The sequence below is a fragment of the Etheostoma spectabile genome, chromosome 23, assembly GCF_008692095.1.
Source record: "Etheostoma spectabile isolate EspeVRDwgs_2016 chromosome 23, UIUC_Espe_1.0, whole genome shotgun sequence".
NCBI classification, from domain to species: Eukaryota; Metazoa; Chordata; class Actinopteri; order Perciformes; family Percidae; genus Etheostoma; species Etheostoma spectabile.
The window spans coordinates 8,062,866-8,074,428 of record NC_045755.1 but is presented as its reverse complement, the minus strand read 5'-3'; the positions used below and the strand labels follow the sequence as shown (position 1 = coordinate 8,074,428).

Here is an 11,563-nt window from a genome sequence, read left to right as displayed (position 1 = left end):
CACTCTTTCAGTATGTTGCCAAGAAATGAAGCCTATAGTTGGGTAAGTCGCTTCTTACAAAAGCCTTTCAAAAGGTACACAACAGTACTGGGACAAGCGTGTGGTACATGAAAGCAGTGGGCTTGAATCATACAAAGGCTAAACCCATTACATGTCCAGAGGGGTGGGCAATGCACTGCCTTGTCCCACACGTCTAAACAAGACTCTAGGTGCTGGAAACTGGAACAAAGCCCTGTAACATATACATTAAACTTTAATTGTTTTTTTTCCAAGACCTTCCTTCACATCTCGGAAGAAGCAGCTCCTGAAACGTTAAAATGTGCTCAATTTTAATGGCTGCGCCTTTGTAGAATTAGAGATATATGTGTAACAGTGGAGGGAAAAATGTACTCTCTGATGCTGGACGTAGACAGTTGCTTTTCAAATTTCCAAGTTTTGGTCCTTTATTTTATTCAGCAGTGAAATGCCATGAATACAGAAAATAATAACGTCTGTTACAATTCTCAACCATGACCTTCTAATGTCAGAGAACCTTTAACGTATGGACACAGTACACAGTAATGAAAAGTATCAAAAAAAGTAGTTGAATCTCAAAAGGAAATTAAATCAAAGAAAAGTTTTCACCAATTACATAAACATATGTTTGCTACAGTCCCAATTTACTGTATACATAGGGGGATCATATTCCCAATTATTAGAGGATAGCAGTAGAAAGGATACATGACTCAACTGCCAGACATAATGCTTCATAAAGTATGCACAGAGGTACAAGCAATAAATACACACATTAGGTTAAGCCTTACAGCTACGCAAAGCAGATGCAGAAAAAGCAGGTTTGCTATTCTTAGCGAGCAATGAGAGAGAAACAGTAAAAATTCAGGTAAGTCAGAAAAGAAACACTGAGATTTTTTTTTCCTCTTAGAAAAAAGTCTGGTAAATTTATGGGTCCACCAACATTTTTTTACATAAGTATGCACAGTTATCAAAATACAGACAAAATCAACCCAGAAAATCCAGACAATCCTAAAATCTAGTGGAGGAGCAGATCGCAGTTCTGGAGGTCTTTCTGGTATTATGTGCAAGCAACTATTTTAGACATTTTTTTTTTTTACTTAATTTATACAAAACCCATGCAAATCTACAGGTAATATGCATTCTGTGGCTGACAGGTTTTATCCCTCCCAAAACAGTATATCTGAGGTAACGCACTCCTATGCATTGTACGTACATTTAGGCCATCGTCCCGATGATTTTTATTATATTCTTTTTATTGGTTCTTGTTTCCAGTCCACCAAATGATTTTTTGACATGCATTTTTAAAACACAATATTCCCTTACAGGTAATCTATACATTATCATTCTACAAATGTTTGAGGACAACCTATTACAATGCAAATCTTCCATATCTTGACGCAGGGAATGTAAACGTTGGTTTGAGCCACGTCCTATGAGACAAGCGTAGTAAAATGTAACAGCTCTTGTGGCATTCTAATAACTCGTGCAATCTGTCATAATTGTTCTGAATTTCTTGTGCAGAGGTAGAAGCTTTTAGAAAGCCTTTTTGGGTGAGTGGGAGAACCCTTTTTTTCTTTTTTCTTTTTTAAAGAAAGACGCAGTGTCCTTTTTATTTGGTGTGATAAGATTATTAAGAACGTCGTCTTCAAGTCATTTTGCTGACTCCAGCTAAGTATGAAGGGATAAGCTTTGTTCCTGGGCCCAGTAACCTCTTGACGTGGAACTGGCATGGATGTGTGTGTGTGTGTGTGTGTGTGTGTGTGTGTGTACTTCACATGCTGCGTGTTTGTACAGTACTGCACGTGTCTGTGTTTTAAGCTCTTACAGCCAATTCCTTGGCTTGGCACCACACTAGAAAACAACATATGCACAGTGGAAATTTTGGTCGTTACAGCACAATACAAAGCCACTCGTCGGTTCTTTGACAGCATACATTTTCTGCAGCTGGAGAGCTAAACCGAAACAAGAAGGTTGGCAGACCAAAAGCTCAGGGTCTGTGTGTGTCCGTTTGTGCGCATGTAAGCTAGTCACTGACAGGGTGTGTGTGTGTGTGTGAATGTGTGTGGTTGTTTTAGCATTTCTTTATCCCATACAAGAGGAGGCAGAATTTTGTGTAACTTTGGTTTACTGAAAACAGAAATGACCTTTAAAGCAACAACACTTTTCTAGATGACATTAGCTGTGAAGGAAATGATGGGGCGTAGTCTCCACAATAACTACTTCTCTTTAGTCTGGTTTAATACCAAGTGTGTTATAAAAAAGCTGGTTACCTATACAGAGTACATCAGTGCTAACACTAGTTGTATCTATATAGAAATTAGAAGCTAGGAACCACACAATGAGTATTTGATGACGTTAAAGCAAATATCACCTAGAAAAGGTTACCTTTCACCTTAGATATCCTCTTCTGAAATGGCTATTATTATTTGCTTTTACATGGTAACCAAGCCATTTCATATCAACTTGAAATTATGACTTATTTGGCTTCACTAGATATTTTTCATGTTTGGTTAGCGATGTTTTCAGTTTCGGTTTCAACGCGGCTCGGAACAAAACCGCCACGGAAATAAGACGTGACATTATTTTGACAGTCCCACTTAGAACATTACATATTCACCAGGTTAGAAAAAAATCATGAAAATAAAAGAAAACAATGACGTCTGATGTGTAATGCATAACACAAAGTAAAAATATATGCAAAACAACAATGCTTCTGCACTTCCATTGAATACACAAATGTTTTGTTTTGGTCATGATCCACTTTTACAGTTAGCTGCTCTCTACCAGTCAAATCACCAGCACAAAATGCCTGCAGTTCAAATATCACATCACCTTTTACCTACAGTACGTCTGGCAGAACATCTCCACAGTGGACTTCTGTGAGTTATCAAATTACACATCAAAATCAGCATTTATTTCCCCCCCTCTCTTTCTCGTGATCATCTTTGTATAGGGCTAAATGAAACAATCCCAGAGGTTATTCAAAGGTAGTTTGCGGAACAAAAGCTTCTCTTTGTACTAGTTTAAAGTCACAGAAGACGGACCAAGAGGAGTTTGGTGGCTTCTGTCTATAAGCTATTGGCCATTGCTAGTGTTGGCTTTGGTTTCTAGCTGTTGCCTGTGACTGTTTGCAGGTAGACAAAGCTTTAGAACGAGGAGGTAAGCAGAACAGCAAGAAGAAAATTATGCAGAAATGCATTTGTTTTGTAAATGGTGCTTTATACAAACTATTATCCCCCCCCCCCCCAACTTCATTTCCAGTTGTTTTTTTTCCACAAATAGATATTAGACTGGAAGCCAACTTTTTTTCTTTCTTCTTTTTTTTCTGGACAGCTGCAACAATGGTCTTGGTACCGCAGTTCTGTTACTGGTGTGATTCAGGGAATGGCATATACAGTTGGTGGTGTCTAAAAATCAGATTTTGAAATTAACGATGGTAAAAAAAAAAGAAGCAAAAATTATATACTGTTTTCATAATAGTAGCAACATACAGGCAGTGACAAAAATTTCTGAGACTACTCCTGTGCAAATGATAACAGAGCAACAACTTGAATTGAACCAGCAATTGTCTCTAGACATTAACAACTACTGGGGCTTGGATTATTCACAAACATAAAACGTCTTCCTTTTTGGCAGTATATGAGGCCGCTAGCTTTCAACGGAACATGATTTGCTCATTTGTTTCATGTCCCCCCCACCCCCCCTCCATGAGTCTATCATCCTTGTACTGTATGTGGCCACGCCATCTCTAATGAAATAGGTCTCAAAGAGTTAATTCTTTTAATCAGACATCTCATGCCTGTCATGTTTGGGGATCCCAAAGGGCTGCAACAAAGAGTTCCTTTGGACCGGTCTCCTTCCGGATGCATGCTCAATAAATAGTCCCAGTGGTGAGAGAGACAGAAGAGAGAGTCAGCTGTGGTTGCTTGGACTGTGGAGTGGTTTCTGGTTTTGCAGGAGGTCTGTGTGAGAGAAACAGTGCGGCTGGGGGAAGGGAAAGGTCGACCAAAAACTGTATCCTAGTCACTCCAGGTCTTCCGATAAGTTCCCTTCCTCCAGCTCCCGGTCATCGTCCAGCTCTGGACTGTGATTGGCTGTTGTCACCAGTGACATCGGACAGTCATCGTCATCCATGTTGAGTGGCTCCTCCTTCACGTGAATGGGTGGCCTGTGACACAATCACATTGACGATAAATGTCAGATTTTGTTATGTTTTGTGACAAATTCCTGCAGCCAATAGTACTTGTTTGACCCCCCCATTAGAAATCAGGTGATTTTGTACCTAGAAAAGACTCATGTAAATCTGATGTATTATAATTATTTTTATTAAATTACCGGCAAAATTAAACAGTAAGAAAATGCTAATTATTACCACTACAAAATAATAATATATAATAAGAGCAAAAGGGTTTATAGTCTTTAATTCCCTCTTCTGCACATGGAATACACAATGTGGTGTTCAGCTCACAGATAAATATTTTGTTGTATCAAAAAACAGGCGTATAACAGCCCGTACATGCATTACCTAGTCAGGGTAACAACCATGTTGTTTGCGAGACGCTAATTCGACATGATGCCTCACGTCTACTGTAAGTAAGCGCATGAAAATTGCATGAAAAACATGGCCTCTGTAAGGCTGATAAGCTGTGATGTTCCAGACATGTTTGGCATTTAAAAGTTTACTGATGACACCAGGTTGAAATACATGAAAAAGGAAAAAAATGGAAGGGGGGGGGGAACAGGCCACATGATAAATAATGGAGAATTTCTCATCCCTGAGCCCCCTGGAGCAAAGGCAGAGGAGAGGCTTTTTTATCTAGTTAATAGAAAGCGCAGCCACTCGTTAATATGCAGGGGATGTGCATGTCGCTCCTCAAGAGGAAAAACCGGCAGCTAGGTTCTGCCATTAATCAACTTCAGCCCCGGCAGTTCGCTCGGACACCATGATACATGTTTTTAACTCTAAATGGATGAATATCTTTAGCCACTGTCAATAAGCGCTGGGCAGGAAGCAGCAGCAGTGAGCAGGACGCCTCTGCCTTCAGAACAACAGAGAAGTGGGCGGAAGAAGAAAAGTGTTGGGCGACTAAAAAGAATAATAATGCTGTCACACACAAACAAGGCATAACATGTTCTGGGGCCCTAGTCTGGGAAAGGGGTTTGTGCCACGATGATAAATCTGACAAAACCTAATTATTTCTGACACATCGGATGCATCAGAAAATCCCCCTAGACTTTGAAAGAGGAGAGAGGGGAGAGACAGGGAGACTTATCAAGTGGTGGTACGTTAGGACGCGTCTCATAGCCTCTCTCCTGGAAGGGGGGGGGAGGGGCGGGGGCCCTTTGAGTTTGAAAGGAATTTTAAAAGGTACCGATGACTTTAATATTCAGAGCCAAATACTGTAAATTAATGCTGATGTGGTGGGATGAAGAGAGGAGGCCGATCTTAGCAGGATGCAAGCGGAGGGATGAATAGGACGGTTTCTGCACCTCAGATTCATGGAGGCAGTGAGAGGCAAAAGAGAAACGCCTCGGCCAGAGGTTACACAAACAGAAACACACTATCTCTGCTGAATCTACTGAATGAAAAGACTTTTTTTTATTAAGAAATGAATTCACTGCTGATTTTGTTTTGTAAAATGCAATGTTATCAGAACGTACTCATTTTAATTCTTTCATGACCCTTAATAAAATACTTACAGATGCTAAGAGGTCTCGGATCCATGGATGATGAAAAATGCCAAACATTCTCTGTCTTCAGCTTTTCAAATGTGGGTATTGGCCACAGTTATTTACATTAATATTTCCATTTGGACTATTGACAAAACCTATTTGATGGCATTTTAGAGACTAAATGATAAAACATTTGTTTGATTTTTTTATATAGTTATCTTTAATATTTTCCTAAGCCTAACATTGAAACCACCACCAAAATGATTTGGTTGATAAAAGTCCATAGTAACACTTTGCTTTAAGTCCCTCTATTTTGTATTCATAAGCAGCATACAAACATTGAATAAATGGTTTATAACACATTAAAACGTAGTTGTACCAACTATAAGGAATGGATACGTGATTATTAAATGTACATCAGTTGTCAACAATTGCAGTTTCTATGAATAAAAATGTCACGTTACTACAACTGTGTTTTCATTTTTTTCAGTATTATCTGTTTACGTACCAGCCTCCACTTGTGGGAGCCCATAGGAAATTTTTTTATTGTTGACAAATGCATTAATAACACTACTCTGCTTACAACCACATATATAATGCATTATACACCATGCATTAAACCTGTACATATTCCTTACCAATGTTCCTTACTCCTCTGTTATTCTGATTTACAGCTCATAAGTTGTTTGTGTGAGCTTTGAAGAAAAATATGCAGGACCATATTCACAGGCCTGAGCTTTCTGACACTGTATTGAAATATGTGGATGAGCCATTTAGTACTTAATGACCAGCTGCCATTATTGAGTCACTCCGGAGTAAACGCTGGACTTTGCGGTGAAATAAATATGTGGTGCTTTGCGTGTATGTGTGCGTGCTCTCGAGATGCCTGCTCTCCCATCAATTGGAGATTAGCACCAGCAATCATGCAGAGGTATGTCAGGGATGCAAATAAGGTAATTAGTCCACGGGCCTAATGGTAGGTTGGGGGACAGGAGAGGTGGTGTGGGGCAAGAAAGGCAGGCGAAGGCATGGGTGAGGACTGAGGGGGCATTCAAAGACATTCATAACATCTCATTGTGATTCATTAACTAACATCAAAGAGGGGTGGTCACCAAAGTATTAGATGTGATAGCGCAAGACAAAATATAGTTATATTAAATTGATTATTTTCCCGCTTTTATCTGAGTACAGCATGACGTTGGTTTCTAGAAATAAATATTCTACTCTGGTCATTTTCTTCTTGTGTGAAGTTGCTAATTTGCTCACATTGGAAACCCTAAATTCACAGCAGCGCAGTCCTTCCTGGCGTACAGTACTATTTCTTTTAAGCATAGCCCTTAGGGCGTGAATGAGTGTATTGCACATGCATACACACAAGTGCAAACACACACACACGCACACTCAGCATGGCCTGGGGCCATCTGGTTTGCGGTTAAGCAGATAGCATTAACCTTCAGACGCTGAGGGGAAGCAGTGGTTTGTCTAATTGTTGGATTGACTTGGTTGTGCTGAGGAGTCCTCTCTTGAGAAAGGCCTTTAAGGCGATGTTCTATTTAGTTTAGTGCTACAAGCCACTCCATTATTTAAACAACATCCTGGAAAAGCCAGTCATGGAAAACACATTTCTTCCATTTTGAGGCTGTCGAGGCTGTGTAAAGGCAGGCGGTGATGGAAGCAGGGAGGGATGGATGGATGCATCTCTTCCTCCATAGCCACTCACTGTTGGTGTCAAAAAGGCATAGCCGGGAGAAGAGAAAGCAAGCAAGCAAGCAAGAGAAAGTCAATGCTGTCCGGTTACTAAAAGTTAAATGACCTGAGGGAGTGGCGTGGTTTCTGTCTCGAGCTGGGCAGATTTGCTCCACTTAACACCCCATTTCGGAGAGGGGTAAACACGTCCGGATAGATTAATGTATAGACGTCTAGTAGGGCTAAGCAAACACTGTTCTGTTCTCACAGATACACTCAAAGAGAGGCACGGAGCCCGAGTGCATCCTTTATCCATTACAGAAGTGGTTAGCTAATGTCGGCTTACTTTGCAACATGAGCATTGATGGACAGTGGATGAGAATCATGAACGTGTAATTTCGGTTTGTCTCAGAATGTGCCTCGTAAGAGTGTGTGTGTGTGTGTGTGTTTCCCTGCATGCTACTTTCACCACAGTGAGCACTCACGCAGACCCGTGTGGCATCACTGGCTCAGGCTGTTTCAGACATTCTTAAAACTCACATGAGATTTTTTTCTTTTTTTTCCTTTTACACACTCTCTCTCTCAGCACCATTAAAAAGAGATGAGAAAGGGAGAGATTTTTTTTTTTTTAAAGTAATTAATGTTACACTTGCTCAATACTAATAGATACAGTCTGGCATTCAAATATAGCAGCCAAATCCCTATATTGCAGACAGTGGTGTAATTAAAGATGAATGTGTAAGAGAGCCTATTTATAGAATTAATGCTAACTGTTATCAAAACGTCAAGCTCACCTCAGGTATTAGCAAAGTGCAATTGAAATTACCACAGCAGAGACAGAGGGGGAAGTCTGCTTGTGATATAATACATACTGGAAACTGAACCTTGCCCTCGGGTCGTGGCATACTGAAGAACATAGTGGTACTGTGGGTTAAATATCAGGCAATTAAACTAACAAAGGGCATAAGGACAGCGAGTGAATTCAGTGTAGGAGTGGAGGTGGGGGGGTTGAACATGTGCTTGCATTCTCGGCCAAACCTGAGATGTGCGAGTCTGCGTATGATACAATTATTTCTCAAATACTGCAGTGAGTGAGCAAGAAGGGAGTCTGGGTTAATGGGTTCACTTTGTTGGTTAACAATCTTATTTTCATATGACAACTTTGTTTTGACTAATTTTTCATTATAATCATATTACCACCAACAAATTACATTCCAAAAATAAAAATAATGAGCCCTAATTATCATGTAATTATGCATTCATGTTTGTGTGTGGCAGCAATGCATACAGTACTAGACACACATATGCAGTATCAGTTGCAGGTGTAATCTGTAGGTACTCACATGTGTACTGGTGGGGAGTATCCGGGGCTGCCGTGTCCGTTGGTGTCCAGGTGGTCAAGTGAGCCGTTGAGACCCTCGTGGACGGAATGCAACAGGGTGGGGGGGCTGCCGCTCAGCCTACCTGGGGGGCTGCCCCCCATCAGTCCATGTGGACTCCCGCCCAAAAGTCCAGGTGGACTCCCTCCCAACAACCCGGGCGGACTTCCACCCGTCAAGATGGACGGGTCTCCACCGAGTAGGCCGTGGCAGCTGCCTCCCATCGTGGAGCCGCTGGTCATGAGGCCGGGGGTCCCCAGCAAAGGCAGGGAGGTCTCTGCCAGGGCAGCCTGCAGGACAGAGAAAAAAGGAGAAATACACAATGAGGATAAGAGTATAAAGGAAGGTTACATTAAGGGGTGAATGAAGATGGACGAAGCTTAAGAGGGCATAATCATGTCAAAACGGGTAAAGGAGTTCAAGAGTGTAAAAAGAAGGAGGCAGGTAAAGTGTATGGAAGGAGAGAGTGGAAGCTTAATACAAGAGGTAAATGAGGCAGGTAAGAGAATACTATGATTTAACATAGTAATAATTAAAACACAGATGTCTAATGCTAAAGTCTTTTTATTCTGTTGCAGGCTATTTTTCCCCCTGAGATACTTTGCTGACAACTACCTCCCCCAGCTGCTGTTCATATGCCCTTGTGTGGTGTGGCTATTAAAAACAAAAGTCACCCAAAACTTATTGAAATAATAAAAACTCCTGACACTTTCGCCTGCTGCGCATTAAAGTTATATACAGTGATTAAATTTTTAAAGTTTTTGCCATGAGCACCTCACCGGTGTACACTATGAAGCCAAATCATTTATGACAGCTTAGATAAATATTAATGCACATGCCCTTGCATTTGCACATGCCACTATCAATCTGGAGTGGCTGCCACAGCTGAAAGGAGGGAAAAAGACTGAAAAGAAAGAGGGAGAGTTGCTTCCTGTTTTGACCACAGGGTGGCCTTCTGAGTCTGACGGTGTTCAGGAAAGAGAGGGGGAAGGAGAAAGATGAGAGAGAAGAAGGTGTGAGAGAAGATGAGAGAGAGGAAGGTGTGAGAGAAGAGATACAGAAACACACAAGCAGAGAAAGAGACAGAAGTCTGAATTGGAAAAAAAACTTGCCTGCTCTTATGTGTATGCGTACTAACGTTGAGCTCTATTGTTCACGCCGACCATTCAGTCATTCAATTGGACAATCAGACAGGCAGTAGTTCTAGCTGTCAGTCAAATAAACAGGCAGCTGGTGAGTCAGAGGTGTTCTGAGGCTTTTGGTTCATACCTGTAAGCTGGCGTTTAGTGCACTTCCATAACCAAGACTGGAGGGCAGGTTCTTGACAAGTGATGGGCTTCTACATTGGAAGGAAACAAATGATATTAGTTCATGCTAAAACTTACATAATAATGTTTTCAATTTGAGCAGAAAATATATAACCTATTAGTAACTAAAGAACAAATTGCATAGCAGGAAGCCTGTACAATGGGTATAATTAAAGCGACAAAGAGGGCGACAAAGAGAGGTGTGTTTGACAAAAAGAGAAGTCAGAATTTGGGCTCTCTGATCCCCTAGATGTCACCGACCTTTAGATCTAGATGTAAGGAGAGGTGAAATAATTCGTACCCTGTGATCTTCTGCGACCTGCGTTTCTGGTACTCCATCTCATCTACGGTCCACACCGCCCCCTTCACGTTCTCCACACGCACAAAGCACTTGTGCAGACTGAGGTTGTGGCGAACGGCGTTCTGCAGAGAGACGTGGCACACAGGTCAGAGGGATGAGGTAAAACGAATCATATTCATTCATTAACCATCAAGAAAAAAAAACGAGGCTTGGAAATTGATTTTTCTTGCATTTTGAAGAAATTCTTAACATTCACGCACCATTGATTTAATTAGTAAAAATTGAGTGAGAGCGAATGCTCTTACAAGTCCTGCACACAGTACATATCAATCAGAGTAAGTAGGCTAAAAGGAGGTAATCAGCATAGCGAATGGCTTATGGTGGTGACAGAAGTGGTAATGCCGGCCTTGATAATGGTGATGTCAGTAACCCTTTCTGCTCCAGAAAAGCATTTCTCTTAATGGACACGTCGCTTTAAAGATGACAGTATTGCAAGAAAAAAGACAGTCATCAGGAGGCCCCTGTGTCAGTGTGTGTATGTGTGTGAGTGTGGGTGTTTAAGAGAGTGTGTGAGCATACAAGAATAAGTAGGATTAAGGTGAACTGTATCTGACATCTACTGAATATGTCCAAATATTCTCCACGTAGTGTCACATTGGGTGTCGAATACACGCTTACATGACACAATCAGCTCTCAAATGTATTATCAAAGCTGTATTTAAATTTAAACAGGACATATCTTTCATACAATAAACCAGTAAGGTCTTTTCATTAATTACAAAATAAGGAAAACCATACGAGAAAAAAGCCCTTTTCAATGACTATGACCATATGACCATAATTAAAACATGCATCAGACTCTACAAATAATAACCTTGGCTTTAATATCCCTGCCTCTCATATTTATCATCTGCCTTAGATTGGTGTGTACTGCTCTTTCTCCAGGAAAAAGGGATAAAAAAAAGAAAGAAAAAAAAAAACTCATAAGCAGATCTCGCATCTGACCTGAAATCCCAGGATTTGATTGATCTTAATGCCCATGGCTCTGAATATGATAATTTTAATATTAATGAGCAAATGAGCAGTTTTATTATGCATGCTATATAGTAAGAACTAATAAGCTTCTGGGTGAGAGAAGAAGAGAGAGAGGAAAGTGTGTGTGTGTGTGTGTGTGTGTGTGTGTGTGTGTGTGTGTGTGTGTG

At 40.8% G+C, this 11,563-nt stretch overlaps 1 protein-coding gene across 7 annotated transcripts in view; it reads right to left on the bottom strand.

The window, feature by feature from the left end:
* Positions 1-425: 425 nt before the first annotated feature.
* The window catches only part of foxp2 (forkhead box P2), a 104,238-nt gene continuing 93,100 nt past the window's right edge, over positions 426-11,563 (bottom strand). For 6 of the 7 annotated variants that reach the window (XM_032504855.1, XM_032504852.1, XM_032504851.1 and 3 more), the window contains 4 exons: positions 10,362-10,483; positions 10,023-10,092; positions 8,718-9,043; positions 426-4,183 (listed from right to left, as the gene is read on the bottom strand). In XM_032504855.1, coding sequence (XP_032360746.1) covers positions 4,039-4,183; positions 8,718-9,043; positions 10,023-10,092; positions 10,362-10,483 — 663 coding nt within the window. In that variant the 3' untranslated portion in view covers positions 426-4,038. Of the gene's footprint in view, positions 4,184-5,920; positions 7,408-8,717; positions 9,044-10,022; positions 10,093-10,361; positions 10,484-11,563 lie in introns of those variants that run through there. The other variant, XM_032504854.1, reaches the window with a different exon arrangement.